Here is a 20,497-nt window from a genome sequence, read left to right as displayed (position 1 = left end):
CCGCATAGCAACCGTCTCTCAGACCAAGAATGAATTCTCAAACCTCCTTGTGAGTCACCCCAATCTCACTACCTCGACATTCTCCATCCCTGCAATACACCACAGTGACACACTACATCCCCACCACCAGTCCCTCCCAGTGCACAGCTGCGCACATCATCTATCACCAGACAAACTTGCTATCGCAAAGGCCGAGTTTGACAATATGGAGGTGTTGGGCATAGTTCGCCAATCAAACAGTCCCTGGTTGTCATCCCTGCATGTGTCCCCCAAACCCAATGGAGGTTATCAACCCCACAGAGATTACCACCGTCTCAATGCAGATACAACATCTGACTGCACCCCATTCTACACATACAGGATCTCTCAGCCCAACTTGCTGGGTGCTCGGTCTTCCTGAAGGTCAACCTCATCTGAGGTTACCATCAAATACCAGGACAAGATGATGATGATGTACTGAGAACCACCATGATCACTCCTTTTGGTCTGTATGAATTCCTATGTACACTCTTTCACCTGAAAAACACAGCACAATCCTTCCACTTGATGAACACAGTATGCAGAGGTCTTGATTTTGTCTTTGCATACTTAGATGATATCCTTATCACAAGTCAAAATGCAGAGCTACACAAGAAGCACCTAATGACTCTTTTTGATAGACTGGAACAGTATGGCTTAGTAATCAACCCTGCCAAGTATGTTTTTGGTGTTACAGAAATTGACTTCTTGGGACATCGAATCACAGATGCAGATGCTACACCCCTGCTGGAAAAAGTGAAAAGCTATCATGTCTTTCCACACCCCACCACAAGCAAGGCTCTACACAAGGGCATGGTAAACTTTTACCATTTTTTTCATCCCTTTTGCAGCAAGAGTGATGAAACTCCTATACAAGGCACTGTCAAAAGATGGTTAAAAAAACAGGTGAAGTGGGATGGTGCAATGATCTCAGCCTTCAAATCCACAAAACAGGCCCTGGCTAAAGCAATCATGCTGTCCCATCTCCATTTGTCAGCATGGACTGCACTTACAGTTGACGACCCAGACACAGCCTTTGGGGGTATTTTAGAACAACACATCAACAGTCAGTGGTGACCACTCGCCTTCTTCAGTCAACAACTATGACCCCCCTGAACAGAAATACAGTGCTTTTGACAGGGAACTACTGGCTGTCCATCTAGGTGTCTGCCACTTTCGCTATTTCCTTGAAGGCTGCAAGGTTACAGTGTTCACAGACCACAAACCACTCACTTTTGCTATGAGCAAGCTCTCAGAGCTTTGGTCTGCATGCCAGCAATGACAGCTACCAACCATTTCTGACTATACTACAGACGCCCAAGATATAGCTGGAAAAGACAACCCAGTCACCGATGCACTCTCTTGTGCTCCGACCTGTTCTCACACCTACCTAGCTCCAATAACAGAAGGCCTGGATTACGTGACTATGGCTACAGCCCAACAGACAGATGATGAGATCAGGTCCTACCGCACTGCCATCATGTTACTTTCCTTGCAGAATGTGCACATTGGCTCCAACGGCACAACCCTACTGTCTGAAGCCACAACCAATTGTCCCATCATCCTGGCACAGGAAAGTTTTCGATGTCATTCACAGACTGTCCCACCCAGGTACTACAACCACACAGCACCTGCTGTCAAGCAGATTTATTTGGCATGGTATGGCCAAGCAAATTTGAGAGTAGACCAAAACCTGCATCCCGTCAACAAGCCAAGGTTCATCAGCACACCAAAGCACCGCTTGGCAACTATGAACCACGCCTGTTTCAGCCACATCAATATCGACCTTGTCAGCACCCTTGTCAACCATCACAAGGTTGCTTATACCTAATGACCTTGGTAGACCGCTACACTCATTGACCTTGGTAGACCGCTATACCCATTGGCCTGCAGCACAGAAACACAAGAAGTCAGCTGAGCTTTCATTGCAAACTGAGTCACCCATTTTGGTGTCCCAGATAGCATCTCATCTGAGTGGGGTCTACAATTCACATCAAAGCTGTGGAAGACATGTGACCGTTTTGGAATCACAATGAACTGCACAACAGCCTACCATCCACAAGCCAACGGAATGGAGAGATTTCACTGCCACTTGAAGGAATCCCTGACAACCAGATTTAACAGGCCCAACTGCATGGTGATGCTGGGAATCCACACCACCCCAAAAGAAAATCTCAGCAGCTGAAACGGGCCTGTGGTGGTTCATAGTTGCCAAGGGGTGCTTTGGTGTGCTGATGAACTTTGGCTTGTTGACAGGGGATGCAGGTCCTGGTCCACTCTCCAATTAAAACGTCTTCCTGGTTCCAATGACAGTCAACAGTTCTAGCGGGAGGGGAGCTATGTAGGGCAGGGTTTATGACAGACAAACTTCAGACAGGAACTTTGCTGCAGGCTAGCTAGGGATCTGGTCTGCAGTGAAGTAGACTTTCAGTCGAGTTGGCCTTAAAGAGGTGGCTGTCACCCTGATGTACTTATGGGAATAGATCTTTCACTAATACATTCTCATCTCTGTGAGTTTATTTGTGTATAGCTTAACAAAGCTACACTCATTTCTTTATCATTCTGTTATGTGTCTATTTTTTTCTCCCCATAAACTCATTTAATGGAATAATGATGCACTCAAGAACGGTCTGTATTTCAAACTCTGAATTCAAAAAAACATTCGAAAAAGAGTGGAACTTTTAAGATTTATGGGGTTAAAAAAAATTTTTTCTTCCTTAATCATATGAATTCCCATGCGTAGAACACAAATTCACAAAAATTTTCTGAAAATTTGAAAAAATAAAAAAGTTATGAGGAGTTATATGGGGTGCTTAAACCAGAATTCCTTGTTTTCTTCTGAAGCGCTGATTTTTTAATGCCCTGTAAGGCAGAGATCAAAAGCTTGCCTAATGAAAGGATTTAATACTTTCTTCATAGTTGGACAGATTTATATGAGAAATAATATTTAGTTAATTTGCATGTTTGTTTTATTGCTGATTCTAGTATATTTTGTACAATTTTTTGGTACTGGAGAGTATATATTTTATCCTTTATCTTTTACTTGTTTCAGTCACTAGACTATGGCCATCTGTCTGTCTGTCTGTCTGTCCGTCATCTATCCATCCATCCATCCATCCATCGAGCTTCTTTCAGTTTCCATCTACCAAATCCACTCACAAGGCTTTGGTCGGCTCAAGGTGTCACACAGTGGGACTAAACCTGGAACCATGTGGTTGTGAAGCAAACTTCTTACCATGCAGCCACAATTGTTCTGCTGCCCACGTCTGTCATTTTGTCAGCATCAGAACACACGAACAACTACTGGCTACTGTAATACAATTTGATTACAGCTTTGCTACAGTACTAAAATCTCAGAACCATCTGAGATTTTTGCTACAAAAACTGTTGATTGGCAGTGAATTCAGATAACTATCAATCACTGGAAAGCAGCATCAATTCAGCTCCGTAACAGATCAGTAGAGAAAAAGCATAACATTGGGTCATCCCATAAATAATGCAGTTTTTTCAATTACATGCACTAAAAGTCGGAGGAGAACAGGATAAACTAGCTGCATCAGCTTACTATAAAAGCAGGTAGTAATTTTACCTTGTACTTATTCTTAGTGCAAATTTTGAAGAGTGCATTTCAATTTTAACAGTCATTTTTTCAAAGCTATAATGGAAGTGACAAAGGAGCATATTCAGCATATTTTGCTCTATGAGTTCAATAAACGCAACAATGCAATGGAAAGTGTGAGGCATATTAATGCAGTATATGGGGATTGGACAATAAGAGTAAGCCAGTGTCAATGGTTGTTCCAGAAATTCCGAGCCAGAAACTACAGCCTAGAAGATGAGTCTCATCCTGGAAGATTTGTAGAGCTTGATGAGGACATCCTACAAACCCTGATGGAACAAAATTCCATTGTAACTGTTGAGGAACTAACAGAGAAGCTTGGATTTGGTCATTCAACCATTCATTAACACCTGTGTGCCATTGGAAAACGACCATATTTGGTTTCAAGACAAAAGGTGTTCTTCCATCAGGATAATGCTCAGCCACATACAGCAAGTATGACATTCCAAAGGCCGGAGCAGTTTGAATGGGAAACAATGCTCCACCCACCATATTTGCCAGATATTGCCCCATCTGATTATCATTTATTCCGCAGTCCTCAAAATCATTCGGATGGAAAAAATATGAATTCTGTAGATGAAGTCAGAACAGTACTGGAAGAGTATTTTTCATCATAAATTTTAGATTAAAAAGGAACCTTGTTTATCTTATAATTTTGAAAAATAAAAGAAGTATAAAAAACTGTGTTATTTATGGGATGACCCAATATATAGAGGTAGAAAAAATGTCATCAATATGTCCCTTGAACCAACAAAGCAACCAAGTTACGCAATTGCTTGTATTGTTTACCCAGGAAAAGGGGTTTTCTGTTCCCAGGGTCCCCTTCTTCATTATGTGAAAAATTTTAAGAGTCTAAAACTATCTCTGGAACATAAGTAATGTATGTTCCCAATTTGGAGAAAATCGGTTGTGAACTTCAAAAGTTCTGTGGGTTTACACACACACACACACACACACACACACACACACACACACACACACACACACACACACACACATACACACACGTCCTCAGTTTTATATACATAGATATATATATACACATACACACATATCAATTATAATATTCATAATTTTACAGAATCATAAATAATAATTTCTTCCCTGAAAATAATCATTTTTTCAAGGTTGTCCCTTTTTTAAACATTGTTAATCGTGAACAATATCTGAATACCCCCAGTGTTTGAGGTTCTGTGCTGCTACATTATCTTTAAACCACAGTTCTTTTAGATTCTATTAGAAACCTTAACAGACTGATTCACAGACTTCCCTATAGAGGAAGAACAATGGTTTCTGTTCACATCTAACACCTACAAACCAATAAAAGGAGACCTGCTAAAAATGTGCCAATATGGTAGTATCTATAGAGACACTCACTGTGCTAGAAACAGCAGCAAAAGTGAAAAGGGGAAGAGATTAACAAAAGTAGTTATAAGGAAAGGAAACAAAGCTCTGCATGAAAGTGCCTCAGATGGTGGGGAGGTTCAGAACAAGTTAATACAATTAAAAAATGGAAATTCAACAAACTTGGTGGGTTAGCAACATATGTTTTAATTGGGTCTTAAAGATTAGATATGTTAGGAACTCCAAGCTGGCCACCAAATAGTAAATCTTTGAGGAAACAAAATAAACAGAAAGAAAATCGCAATAAAATTAAACAAGATGTACCATCTCCTGTATTACATATCTGCCAAGGTCCCTGCAGTGCCATGCTCCATGTCACTGATATTAAGTTTAGTATTTGACATGTTGACATTCGGGCCCAAGGAAATAAACCAAACTTCATGTTTTGCTTTCTTTATACAGCAATGCTTCAACAGATTCTACAATGAGAATCATATCGTCACCATCACTGTCATTATCATCATCAGCAACAGCAGATTCTACCATATTTCTGACTATAAATAAGACATTAACATATATATATATATAGGAAGAATGTGAAAGACACAGAACAGTAAAGTATTTTGTGTGACCAAGTAAAAATAGAAATATCACTAAAATTGGCTTACTTGTAACAATCCAAAAATGTTGAAAATAAAGGCTGTTGTTGAGCTGCATGTTTCGAGAAAACATTTCCAATACAGATGAAGTAGAAGCATAAAATTCAGCTTTTTGCATGGAACTACTTTCTGTAGCAGTCAAAAGATTTGAAATTCGCTTTGTTTCAGAGTTATTATTCAATGACTCTTGTTTTGTTGAAGTATTGATATTAATTGATGCTAAAGTATAATTTGATATCAACAAAGTTGCCATTTGTTTGGATGAAAGTGTTAAATTATTTGAAGCGAATACACTAGAATTAGATATATTTGAGGAAGATTTGGGGTTTGAATTATCTTCACTAATAAAACTTGATGATACAAGCATAGATGTCTGAGATGAATACAGATAGCTAAATTCTGGAATTAAATGGTTAGATTCTTTATCTTCACTAATAAAACTTGACAACACAAACAGTGGTGTCTGAGATGAATATAGATAAACAGATTCTGATGATGAATATATAGATTCCAGTTGATAGTCAATGTCAGAATGTAAGGTTGATACCAAACTATTATGCATGGTAAAATTGGTGACAGCAACATTTATCACTGAAGAATCATAAACAGGATTCACTGAATTACTGGAGTAGGATGATGCCAATATGGAAGTATTTCCATTTTCTGTGGAACTAATGAAATTTGAACTTTGTGAAGAAGTAGATGTTGGAGAATATTTGAAATTTGATTCTATGGTATTTTCAATAACTGAAGTTGTAATCAATGGCAATTCTTGTGTAAACTGATCAATCATAGAAGATATTTCAATTATTTCAGGAGAATATAGTGAAAATTTTGGTTTATCAAACTGAATGGAATTAGGCAGAAAAGGATTTGAATAAATTACTTCGGGAGTTAATGATGTACTAATTAAGTACTTCAATGATGTTAGAGGTAATAAAGACGTAGAGAAATAAGTATTTTCAGGTATTTCTAAAGTTGAAAAACTTGAATATGAATCAATTAATTCTGGAATATGGCTGGAAATAACAGGATTGGAATAACTCTGAGTTTTATCAAATGAATCTTTTGGTGCTGTAATAATTTCCAATTTTGAGTGTAAGCTATCATAAATATAACTATCATGCCCCTCACTGAAGACATTTGATTTGGTAAGAGATGGTTGGAAATTTTCAGGAGAGGTTTGAAATATTTGTTCAGAATCTGAGTAAAAGATCATATTAGGTGAAGAAAATTTGTTCATAAGATCAAAATTAACTGGACCTTGAAAACTTGATGGCATTTGAATCTGTGAAGAAGTTAAAGATAGTTCAGATAAATCAGTAATAGGAATGTATGTGTGAGTAGATGGTTGTAAAAGTTCCATGCTGTGAGAAGGTTGAGTATGAAATGAAAGACCTGAATTTAGTAAATGAAATAATTCTTCTGAAGATGAAGTAAAGGAAGTGTCTGTATTAGTTCTTCCTAAAGACACAAATAATGGGAAAATATTTTGTAAGGTCCTCAACAAAAAGTCCTCAACATTAACTAAACTCACAGTCTCAGATGGTTCCAATATTTCTGTATTTGATAAGTATGGAGATTCTTTTGTATCAGACTCTGTATACAAATTCTCCAAGAAATGTTGTAACATGCTCTGGGTAGGATTTACAACATCTGTTGTTTGATGTCTCAAAGATGGAACTAAATTATCACTATTAGAGCCAAAAAGATTAGCTTCAGATGATTTCATTATCACTGGCTCAAGTTTTGATTTCCAAAATTCATTAAATATATCCCAAGTTTCAGACTTTAATGATGGTAGTAATGATTGATTATCATTAAAATGAGACATTGGTATGATAAATTGATACAAATTATTGTGAAAAGATTTCTGAAAATTGAAAGAGTTACTTAACCATTTTGTTTGTTGTTGAGGTATTTCCGAAATGGTAGCAGCAGTTGCCATATATAAAAGCTCTTTACTATCAAAACGTATTTGAGATTCATCAAAATAAGCTGAGATCAACTGAGATATGGTTAGTTTGACAAATTTTGGCTGATGTAATGAATTAGATTCCAATGAATAATCCGAATTGGTAATAGGTCTTCTAAAAGTGGAAGAAGCTGGATCATTTACTGAGGCAAAAGTCTTTCCTGATAGAGAGAACTTCAAATCAGAAAATGATCTCTCATTTGTGGTAAAATGTTTAAATGGGCTTGAATAACTCTGGGATATTGCACTTTGAAAAGATCCCAAGAAATGGTCACTGTATAAGAATATTTGATTTTTATTGATTGGATACAGACTTTCTATTTCATCTATTTGAGAAATTTGTGATTGTGAAGGATGAAGAACAAATAGTTTAGTTTGATCATATTGATATGGTAACATACTTTCTGTCTTAGAATTAGCCCATAGCATTTGTTGGGTAGAATAAATTATTAGAGCTCCATGTAGATTCTCTGTCTCAGTAGGGACAAACTTTTTGGTTATAAGATCTTTCAATGTAGATAAAGAATTAATATTCTTCTGAATAAAATATTGTTTTGCATTAAGATTAAAATCTGATCGAGTTTGCATCTCTGAGAGAAGTTTACTTTTAGTTTGAAAAATAGGGGATATATAAGGCTGTGATGATTTCACAGTAAATGATGATGAAAATAATTGTGATTCTGACATCATTTCATCAAATGGAGAGTCTGAATTAATTTGAGTGTGTGGCTGTTGTTTAAAATTATGTGCATAACTAGTATTTATATTCAATAGTCTACTGTTAATATTTAAAGAATTGACTCCAGTAAAACTGGTATAAATCTGTGAATCAAATTTACTTTGGTTGATGTTCTGCTCCTTCATTAATGGTTTCATTTTGACAACAGGAAAGTTTTCCAATGCCATAGAATCATTTAAATTTTCTAGTGCTAAAATAGATTTCAATATTTGGCTAGTTGAATTTAGTAACAAAGAATTAGATATAGAAAAAAAGTTATCAAGTGGTTGGAAATATGGACTAAGAATATCTGAAATGGAGCTGTCACCTTCAGATACAAATTCGGATTGTGATATTTCAATGGAATGCAAATTATTAGGGTCTTCAATATTGGCAGTAAGACTGTTAAACATAGAAATTGAAAGACAAGCTTCAACTAAAGATGATGCCAAAGAAACTGAGGGGCCATTAGTTTGTAAATTATTTGAGGAAAGTAAAATAGATGAACTAGACTGGAAATAAGAAGAACTAGAAGGACTAAGAAGAACTTCAAGTTGATATTGCTGAGGGAATGATTTGGCTTGAGTTTGTGTAAAACTAGAAAACAAATTCACTGAAGTTTCGACTGATGAAGCATCATCTTTGAAATGCATCAATATACCAGATGTTCTGTCATCTTTTGACTTGTCAAATATTGTAAATAGAGAACCTGAAACGAAAGAAAAATAATATATTTACTTACAAATATATTTTTATGTAAATAACAGGTCGGATAGTGAGAAATATACTATATCTTTATTTACAATGTAAGTTATAACAAATCGTAAGTTATAACAAATATTATTGTTTCTTAATTAAAAGCTATAATGATAATCTCGTTACTTATAACTTAATTATAAGTATTTATCACTAAGCATAACTCTTAGTTTAGGCTGCGTAAATGTTATGATGTATACATACCAAAATGCTGAACGTGCGTTCATACGTACATGTATGTTGAGGATATAGATTATATTTTTTTGACTGTTACACATAAAAAAATACAGTTTCATTAATATACAGAAATAAATTCAACAAGTTGAAAGAAACGAGAAGTAAAAGGAATTAAATTTCTACATCAGTTTATTATGTACATTTTTGGCATTCATAGAACAGTTAGAAATAAAGTTATTTCGTCGTAGAGAATTACAACTTAAATTTTATACTAACTAATCTTTCATTCTAGTTATAAGAGTTCATAACAATTCAATATTGTCGGATTTGAGTATTGAACATGGTATAAATATTAGCCGATACTCAAGAGGGTGAGTGTCATGGATTTGAGTCACAACCCAACGATCACTTGAGTGAGTGTCGTGGATTTGAGTGGCATCCAACGATCACTTGAGTGAGTGTCATGGATTTGAGTGTCAATCCAATGATCACTGGAGAGTTTCCCAAAAATCAGGGTTTTTATAACTGCTCATACACAAATCCTAAAACCATACCTCGTGAAAGACTTCTTCAATGAAGTTCAGAATTCATATATGGGCAGTAATTTTTAACCAATGAGAAATCAATAATTTCTCATGTTCGGGCAAACGAACCTACATTCTCTCTCCGCCTCTTATGAGTTTGCTACAATATCACTGTAAAGATATAATATATTTCTTACTATAATATCATTTAGTAATTTGTACAAAAATATACAGCAAACTACCCAATAGTAATGCATACACAGATATACAGTAAACCCTTAATTTGATTTGTTCTATAGATTTTTCATAATTATATTTTTGCCCTTTCAAATCCATTTTGCATTTACAATAAACAAATCCCTATCAAGTTTCACAGTTGTAATAGTTTGGATTATTCAATGTCAACAACATTAGTGAGAGTCAGCGTTCTGTCATCTCTGATTTCATTAACCTTTATATTAATGCCGTTATCTTCATGGCACACCACAGACATGGAAGAAAATGACAGCCTCTACATGTCATCTTGCTTAAAATTACAACTTAATCTCCCTCAAATCACACTCTACCATTTTGAAAAAGGAAGAACATATTGAATGGATTGTAAATAAGTAAGTGGGATGGTCACAGCTGGACTGCCTTAAATCATAGATCAACTCAATCAAGAATGACTGAGAGCTAAACAACAGCACTCACTTTGTCCTACGAAATTATTCATCAGGAATCACTTTATTTTCCCTTTAATGGCATTGTTCTGTTCTTGTTTAACACTAGGCCAACCCCTAAGTAAGCATATTTATGGTACTCATGAAGTCAGTGAAACAATTAGGTATAATCTATTCCAGTTAATTCCATACCTCTGCAAAACTGAGAAACTATACAGTACATCCCAACATGCAATGTTTGTCATATAAGATCCATTTTAACAATCCAGACATACTGCTTCCCTGTACATAAACAATTCATGTTTGTGTATCAGATAGTTTCAGTGGTGGCCACAGTGGGCATGACCAGGATTAATTCAGTCACAGCATGGCAAGTTTTCCTTTAACTTCTCATTGGTGAGATACATCTTAACACATTGTTGTTATTAGTATATGAAGCTGCATTTACTTTTTGAGCAGGCACAAGTTAAAAAGAATGAGTGAAAGGAGAGATTCTTTTATCTCATTCAAGGAAACTAAATATTATTGTTATGCAATTATTGTACACTACAAAGGATTGGCAAAAGAGAAATGAGTTGCTCTAACTGTATTGCTGTTATACTCAAGACAGAAATGGTGACTTGAAAGACAATTTGCTTGACAACATTTTGTGTTTTTTTCTTGAGGAAATGATAAGTATTTTGTTTTTAATATTGCAGCTACCCACTTGTTAATGATGCAGTTACAGCTGCAGAGCATTGTTGGTTCATGGTTGATTTGTTGTTATATTAAATGTTACTTCGCACCCTGACACTTAGGAAGACAGGCAACTAGTGAGGTGTTTTAGTGTCATGTTTATAAGTGGGTAGAGAAACAACTGAACGTGTTGATCATTGAAGTTACTATGATAATGATTATGACAAAGTGATATAGTTGAAACCAATTTAGTGTTAGTTGCAAGAGAAATAGTAACAGGGTGATTACAAGACAGCTGTCATTGCTGTTATGTATCTCCATCTCAATCCTGATTGAGCAAATCTAGTAGATCAGCTGTGACCAGCCTGTCATGTTAGGACTAACTAGGACTACATTACCTAATGTGTCCTTCCCTTCCAGACTGTGACCAAGTCATCTTACTCTGATATTAAACAACAACTGTATAACAAGCCATTCAGGACACCTCAGCATGGCTGCATTTGATGCTACAAATAGCAACCAAATCTTCCAGCCATCATTAAACAAAATGGAATATGTTAGATAGTGTAGTCCTAGATATATTTTGCATGAAGAAGAGGATGATCACATCTAGAACGTCTATAATCATAGTACTACTCAATCAGGACTGTCCTGGAGCTAAACAACAACAACAAAAATTCTGTCATTAAAATTAAGCTTACAGAAATTCAGGTATTATTACTAATTATGTGGATTGGTAGGATTGTTAGTGCATTACACAAAATATTTTGCAGTATGGTTTTGGCTCTTTATGTTCTGAGTTCAAATCCTGCCAATTTCAATTTAACCTTTCAACCTTCCAGGTTTGACAAAATAAAGTACCAGTCAAGTACTGAGGTAGATTTAATCGACTGACCCCAACACCAAATTCTCAGTCTTGTATCTTTCTTAGAAGGTGCTACTCAACTGCTGCGATCAACAGAGGGCAGAATTGGCACATATATCATTCCATCCTTAATACCTTTCATATTTGTTATCATTCTCAATACACTTTCATATCTGCCATCACACCCCACTTACTATGCCCCACCCACACCTCATGTACCGCTACATATCCTTCCTCACCTCTCCTACAATTTACACGTCATTCCCCTACTTTTTGACCTATACTTCTTCCTAAACCACTCCTACATCTCTCATCTCACCCCTCTCTATACTGGTATTTCCCATCAACTGCACCTTCACCCTTGCTTATCACTATATACATTCTTTTATTTCTAACCATTTATTTGCTTACCCTTAACACTCTTATAAAACTTCCCCCTCTCACCCCTGATCCACTGACTATATCCTCCTTTATATGCACCTTTTTTGTATGTTGTGATGCCCAGATATCCCACCACTACTATCTGTTTTATTTCCAGCTACTACCACCCACCTAATGTGGGGCAGTCTTGTATCTTTTCTATAGCTTCAGTTTGTCCCTTTACACTTCAGCCTCTCAATACCTGGCATAGAAGCACCACTTCTCCTATACTCTTCTCAGATATCCATTTAGTGGAGGAGGCTTTTTCCTTTTTCCTTCTTCTTGCTCTTTTCTTCTTTTGAAAGTTACTTAGTGACCTCACTAGTGATCAGTGGTTGGCATTATAAAGGACATCCAGCCACAGAAACCATGCCAAAGCTGACACAGGGGCTCAATGCAACCCTATGATTTTCCAGAGCCAGTCAAGTTGTTCAACCCATACCAGTACGGAAAACAGACACTGAATGATGTCAAAGAGATTGCAATGATAGGCATTAATGGAGAGAGTCATATCAAAGACATCAGAAAATTTCCCAGTTGAGGAATAATTAAGATTAATGCTGTGAATTAGAAAGAAAAACAAAATCCAATAAATTTCTACATTTGTATGTACTTTCAGACACTAATTGGGGTAAATTTTATTTGAGAATAATGTTGAAAAACTCAATTATGAAATTAATCAAGCTATAATAGATTAACTAATTAATATCTTGAAACTGAAAAACTCAATAATGACTAGATGTTATAACTTCAAGTTCCAATTAAAAAATTTTCCTTGTTTCCATTTAAGAAAAATGGGGTGTATAAAAAATTTGATGCTCATATCTTGTTATATTTATGTTCTGAGTCTAACCATTTCTTCATTATTGAAATATATTTTAAGGCAGCAAGCCATCAGAATCATTAGCATGCTGATCAAAATGCTTAGTGGCATTTTGTCCATCTTTATGTTCTGAGTTCAAATTCTATCAAGGTAGACTTTGCTTTCATTCTTTCAATGTTAATGAAATAGTACCAGTAGAGCACTGGGGTCAATGTAATCAACTAGCCCTCTCTCCCAAATTTTCAGGCCTTATACCTATAGTAGAAATGATTATTAAAATATATTTTGTCACTTTCTACACAATTAAAAAAAAGTTTTCTTTTTATAGAGATTTTATGCTTTTTTAAAAAATTTTTGTTGACATTTTGGACTGAATTGTTTGCTTTTTTGTGGCATTATTACAAATCATTAGAGCAGTGGATAAGCAGAATCAGTGGCTAAATGTCTTTCATTATTTTTCAAGCTCTTTATATTCTTAGTTCAAATCCCAACAAAATCCCTCTGGAGTTGATAAAGCAAACTACTAGTCAAGTACAGAGTGTCATATAATTGTACAAAACTTAGAATCAAAACCTTACAGCTTTAGTAACAAGGATCAGACCACACCTAGATCAGGTGACGTGCCCTGAATACCAACCATTCAGCTTGTAGTAATATCACCCCATATTATAGAATGTTCTCTCATGTTTTATGATGTTCTTGCATAAAAAGGGGTTACAAAAGTGAAAGCATACCAGAATTAGTGCAGAGATTTGAGAAGGTTCCAGAGAAGATAGATGAACACAGGATTCCTGGTCACTGTTTGACTTGCATTCAAAAGAATTACTTTGTCTTCAATGCACTTATCCAAGCATGGCCATTCAATAATATGTACATATGTGCAGGATGTTTGTATGTGTGTGTGTTTGTGTGTGTGTGTGTGTGTGTGTGTGTGTTTTATATTTTTAAGCATCCGTCTATATTTCATCATCATCATCATCATCGTTTAACGTCCGCTTTCCATGCTAGCATGGGTTGGACGATTTGACTGAGGACTGGTGAACCAGATGGCTACACCAGGCTCCAATCTGATCTGGCAGAATTCCTACTATACTATATTTATATTTTTATATTCCTTTTTATATTCTTATTTTTATATTATTATCTTTATATTCTCTTATATCCTTTTTTTTTTCTTTCTGCTTATAAACATATGAGTATGAAAGGCTAAGAGAGTAAACCCCTACAGAAAATCTGCAGGGAGAGCCCCTAAGGCATTTGGTAGGGAAGACTGAGCCAAATCATCTTTTGGCAGACCCTGGTGTGGAGAGAAAACTTCCATCCACCAAGTCCCCAGGTGGAAGATAGGAGAAAGGCCTTCAGGTATGAAGGTTAGCTGTGAATATAAAAATAAACAGTCCTGGACCAAACGTACCTAAAAGAATAAACTTCAATGATAAAAAATTCCAGCCTTGAATTGCAGGAGGCTGGTATGCAATGGATGCAAGCTTCAACAAACTAATTTATTGAATATATGCAATTTATGTGTCACTGAAGGAGATCATGTCTCTACTAATGAGGAAATGCAATCTACAGGAGGAGTATGTGCCCCTGTCAGTATTAAGCCACCAAAAGGCCAAAATAACAAGGTTTACTAGCTGCACTAGGGTTCAAGCCTCTAATCTACAACCTGTTGTCAATGCAAGTCAGGATTTATCCAGCACTTATGACATGATATCTTGAAACTCTAATGGGAGAGATGTGGCTGACAGCAAAGATCAACATATGTTAAACCTGGTTAACTGGCAAAAGCCAAAAGACTTTTAAACATTGGTACTATAAACGTACACACCATTCGATTGGAGTATAAAAGACTAGAACTTGCAAAGTTATTCAGATATTACAGCATGAACATCCTAGCAATAACTGATCACAAAATAATGCACAAAGATGAGATAGAGTACACCCAATAGGAAAAAAGCCAAGTAATTACATCAGCATGGAGGAATGAGAGCAGTGCTGCATGTGGTTCTGTAGGAATCATCTTTGATAAGAATGCTAAAATAGCACTCAGCAGCATCATACGTGTCAATAACAGTATCTTGACTGCAAACTTTGGCGGAAACCTTGCAACAACAATCATTGTACATAAGGCTCACAAGATGCAGAAGAACACTACAACGACCAAGCTCAAAAGGTGACTTTTACATGTTACCTGCACGGGAGCCAGTCCAGCGGCACTGGCAAAGACCACACTTGAATGTTGTTTTTCATGTGCCACCAGCACATGTGCCGGTAGGGCGACTCTGGCAATGATCACACTTGAATGGTGCTTTTCATGTGCTACCAGCACAAGAGCCAATCCATGGCCCTGACAACGATCACGCTCGGATGTGCTTTTAACGTTCCACTGGCACGAGTGCCAATCAGGCAGTACTGTCATCAGCCATGTCAGCAAGTTTGATTTGTTTTCACTTACCTTAATAGGTCTTTGCAAGCAAAGTTCATTGTCCAATGAATGAGAGGGGACTCATAAGTGGGCCGGTTACATCCACTGGCATAGGCCATGGGCCATGGTCTCACTTGGCTTGTCAGGTCTTCTCAAGCACAGCATATCTCCAAAGGTCTCGATCACTAGTCATTGCCTCGGTAAGGCCCAATGTTCAAAGGTCATGCTTCACCACTTCATCCCAAGTTTTCCTGGGTCTACCTCTTCCACAGGTTCCCTCAACTGCTAAGGTGTGACACTTTTTCACACAGCTGTCCTCATTCATTCACAACATATAACCATACCAGTGCAGTCGTCTTTCTTGTACACCACATCAGATGCTCCTTAAATCCAACTTTTCTCTCAGGGCACTTACACTCTGTCGTGTATGACCACTGACATTACGCATCCAGCAGAGCATACTGGCTTCATTCCTTGCAAGCTTATGCATGTCCTCAGCAGTCACAGCCCATGTTTCACTGCCATGTAGCATGGCTGTTCATACACATGCGTCATACAGTCTACCTTTTACTCTGAGTGAGAAACTCATTGTCACCAGCAGAGGTAGGAGCTCTCTGAACTTTGCCCAGGCTATTCTTATTCTAGCAGCTACATTTTCAGAGCATCCACCCCTGCAACTGACTTGGTCCCCTAGGTAAAGGAAGCTATCAACTAAGTCTAGTTTTTCTCCCTGGAATGTGACAGAAGCTGTTCTCTGCACATTTTCAGTGTTTATAGCACCTGAGCATTTGCCACATACAAAAACTATCTTCCCAGTAGCCTCCCTTTGATATTGCTGCACCTCTTATGTGTCCATAGCTTACACTGGGTACATCTTATGGCGTTTCTACCTATGCCTTTTCTACAAATCGAGCAGGGCCATCTACCGGAAGGTTTGTCTGCGTTCCTACTTATTAAGACTTTGGATTTAGCTAGGTTGACTCTAAGGCCCTGCAATTCTAATCCTTGCTTCCACACCTGAAACTTTTCCTCTAGTTCTGATAGTGACTCAGTAATTAGAGCAAGGTCATCAGCATAATAAAAAATAATAAGCATGTACCATGAACACAATATCCACACCTCTTTCCACACAAATAAGTAACCAGCCAATTCTTAGTCAAAAACACATGAGAGGCATATATAGAAAGTACAGACAACCCTAAGTTAAAGGAATTGTTGACTATGATGAAATGAGTATTTTTCCTGCCTCTCACATGAAGCTAATCTTTTCTGTTATTAATGTAACTATGAACTACATTTTCTTCTAGTACTCCACAATACAGTATTAGCAAGCTACTGTGTATGTAAATATTGTAATATACTTCTGTAAAAATAAATGTTATTTAAACGACATTGGAACTGTTTTTATTATGGGACAGCACACAATCTTAACATTGTAAAATATATCAAAACCCATTTAACCAAAGCCACACAGTCAATTGACTCCCTTCTTTCGAAATTCCTGGCTTTATACCTATATTAGGCATCTTTATTACAAGTCATTGATGTTTACCTGCCCGTCTCAAATTGAAGTTTTGCTTTTGAAATTTTTAAAAATCTGTTAAGTGATTCAATTTAGTTTTTAAAAAAGTTATGTTGTCACAAAACAAACATACTAATGAAAATCTGTTAATAAACATCACCCTTGATGCTCTTTCAATATTGTGTGTTTACACAGCTAAATATATCCTCAGTGTGTTTATATGGCACCAATACACCTCTGCACATTTCATTTACCTCAAAACAATAAAAACTAGTTTCGGTTTTTAATATATATTTTTTATCTTATACAGTGAGTTTTGTTATTGATCCTTGACTAATATATCCTTAAATCATTTGAGTTGTTAATCCAGCTTTCTGGGTTCAAAACCCTCAAGGTCAGACGATCAATGATTAAAGTACCAAACCAGTATGGGGAACGATTCACTCTCTCTCTCTCTCTCTCTCTCTCTCTCTCTCTCTCTCTCTCTCTCTCTCTCTCTCTCTATCTCTCTCTCTTAAATCAAACCTAAAACGGTACAGCTTCAACCAGGTTTAACATTTTTGTTACCATATTTCTGTTGATATGCTGTGTTTCTTTCAATTAATATGAAATATAACAAAGAACATAGCAAAATAACTTAGTTATCATTAAGCTAATGTTAAGAACATAAATTGTGATTAAGGTTTGGTGGCAGAATTTAATTTAGGGCTTTTGAAAACAAAGCAGTTGTACTACAGAGCCAGAAGCAGTTTCAGGCGGTTGGTATCAAAAGGGTTAAATCAAAACTCACATTATGTCACTGTATCTCAGCATGGTGACCCTAAAACTTCAGTTTTAAAATTGATGGACCAAAGCAAAACAATAATCTATAACAATTACTAAACTTCAACACACATATACACACAAAAAATATACACATGCACACATGAATACATAGATTCAAAACACAAACACACGCATACATGCCCCACACTCCACACACACACACACACACACAAACATGTAGAGACAGACATATACAAACACAAGTCCTTCCAGGTGTTACCACTTCATCTATATTGTCCAATGCGTCCTTTCATTTATAAGACAGGGGGCTGTGATCTGCTATTTATAGAGCAAATTTAAAGAGACACCTTCATTGTCTTGGGGTTTATTATTGTAGAGATTGACAGTAAAACCTTATTTAAAATCTGCTTATTTTCAAGTAATTGCTCTGTAATGGCTTGCTCAATTGTTGTTAACAAGGTCACTAATTCCAGGGCTTATATTAGATATTTAACCGCTCAAATTAACACTAATCTCTAATCCTAAAACTAAATAAGGTCAAGACATTTAATTTAGATTATCCTTAGTGCCAATGTGTTCCAATGAATTTTTAATTATTTTTTATTGCTTTTCTATATCTTTGGACCCTCTTAAACTTCCATGTTTCCCAAAATTCACCAATACTACTCCTGATGTATATATGATTCCTTTCTTTTTACTGACACTTTTAATGTTTACTTTCCTCTATTTTTTGTATTTTATTGTCTACTGTGCATGCACTTAAAGCTTCCATTGTCTTTCTTTGCTTGCCTTGTATGTCTGCTTTTTGTTTCCTCTTTTAACCTTTTCTGACAAGTTGTAGAGCACCTGAGCCCTGTTTACAATGAGCTTGTTATGTCATTTCTCACATAGTAGTAAGATTTCCTCAAAGCTGTCTGCACCATGGTAATCTACTAAATTCAGCAGTCAGGTACATGAGGTGTCATTAATTAACCTTTACCAGCTCCCATATGCAAGGATGTCACTAGAGTTCAGCATATTTTTGCATAACTACAACTACCAATATCTAAAACATATTGCATTGCCGAGCACCTGTGTATGAGAATGCAGTCTCTCCTCCCCATTCTCTGTCTCCATATATATATATATATATATATATATAATTAATAAATCATAGGGCAGCAAAAAAAGTTTAGAAATTTAATTTACCACCAGTGGTCCAGCGAGAATAAAAATTAGTCAATAGACTATATATATATTATTCATTAAAATACAGAGATGCCTATAATAGGACATCTAACCCGCTAGAAAAAGCAGCAAAAAATTCTATACGACAAAAATAGGGATAATTTGGAAAGAGAATGAAAAATAAAAACTTTTACCAGTCTATACTCTGTACCATGGTTTCAAGTTATTTAGCAAGATAAAAATATACCTTGTTCGGCGACTATCTTCAGCAGAGTACCACGAACAAGCGTGTAAACATTCATGGAGGCTATGGCTTCGGTTCCCGCAATGAGGAGGGAACCAGACTGCTAGAGTTTTGTGATGCAAACGATCTTATGGTTTGCAATACCAACTTCAAGAAACTTGCCTGTCACCTAGTAACCTACCGCTCCGGCAGACACTCTAGCCAAATCGACTACAACCTCGCCAGAAATAAGGAAAGAGGGCGGCTTATAAATGCCAAAACCTTCCCTGGTGAAGAATGTACCCCTCAACACAGCTTAGTAGTTAGCGACTTCGAGATCAAGACAAAAATGATGCTCAGAAGTAGACCGACTTGGAGGAGAAGGGTTTGGAAACTTAAAGATCCAGCAAACGGACAGAGATTTACAGACATACTACTTGAAGCATTTGATGAAATAGAAGGGGATATAGCATCATACAACATGGAAGACAACTGGAGGTTCCTACAGGACAACCTGCTGAGTGCCACCGACCAGATCTGTGGCTGGTGTAAAGTCCCCTCTCGACCCAAAGTAACTTGGTGGTGGAACAGTGTGGTTGACAGGGCTATTAGACTAAAGAAACAGGCTTGGAAGGACTGGAAGAGTGGAGGTAGCAGGGAATTGTATCAGACTACTAGAAGGGAAGCTAGGAGACAGGTTTATTTAGCCAGAGGGGAAGCAGATAAGAAAAAATTTGTCAATGTTCTGCGCCGTGAGGACCAAAGACAGAGGCATCAAGTTGTTGGATCAGGTAATGAAAGTCACGGAGAGGGTAATAGCCCAACTAATTAGGGAGCGAATCAGTTTAGATGAGATGCAGTTTGGATTTGTGCCAGGGAAAAGCACCACTGATGCTATATTTCTGGTAAGACAGCTGTAGGAGAAATACCTAGCCAAGGATAAACCTCTGTACCTGGCTTTCGTTGACATGGAGAAAGCCTTTGACAGGGTACCCCGATCCCTTATCTGGTGGTCAATGAGGAAACTAGGGATAGAAGAATGGTTAGTGAGAGCTGTGCGAGCCATGTACAGAGACGCTGTCAGTAAGGTGAGGGTTGGCAACGAGTACAGTGAAGAATTCTGGGTAGAGGTAGGA

General features: G+C 36.8%; 2 protein-coding genes across 3 annotated transcripts in view; one reads left to right on the top strand and one right to left on the bottom strand.

Annotated features, from left to right (window-relative positions):
• Positions 1-468: 468 nt before the first annotated feature.
• Positions 469-1,095, top strand: LOC106873932 (uncharacterized protein K02A2.6-like). The gene has a single exon (XM_014921473.1). The coding sequence runs from the start codon at positions 469-471 to the stop codon at positions 1,093-1,095; it is 627 nt and encodes a 208-aa protein (XP_014776959.1).
• A 4,173-nt stretch (positions 1,096-5,268) lies between these two features.
• LOC106873933 (uncharacterized) overlaps positions 5,269-20,497 on the bottom strand; it is a 34,139-nt gene continuing 18,910 nt past the window's right edge. The window contains exons 2-3 of one of the 2 annotated variants that reach the window (XM_052967740.1): positions 5,650-9,042; positions 5,269-5,535 (exon numbers count right to left, since the gene is read on the bottom strand). In XM_052967740.1, coding sequence (XP_052823700.1) covers positions 5,420-5,535; positions 5,650-8,986 — 3,453 coding nt within the window. In that variant the 5' untranslated portion in view covers positions 8,987-9,042 and the 3' untranslated portion in view covers positions 5,269-5,419. The remainder of the gene's footprint in view (positions 5,536-5,649; positions 9,043-20,497) is intronic. The other variant, XM_014921474.2, reaches the window with a different exon arrangement.

The sequence above is a fragment of the Octopus bimaculoides genome, chromosome 5, assembly GCF_001194135.2.
Source record: "Octopus bimaculoides isolate UCB-OBI-ISO-001 chromosome 5, ASM119413v2, whole genome shotgun sequence".
Taxonomy (NCBI): domain Eukaryota; kingdom Metazoa; phylum Mollusca; class Cephalopoda; order Octopoda; family Octopodidae; genus Octopus; species Octopus bimaculoides.
Note: the sequence above shows the minus strand (reverse complement) of the source record. Positions and strands in the feature narration are given on the sequence as shown.

Bases quoted from the DNA above. Each gene is read 5' to 3' on its own strand.
- LOC106873932 (XM_014921473.1), top strand. From the start codon at position 469: ATGATCACTCCTTTTGGTCTGTATGAATTCCTATGTACACTCTTTCAC.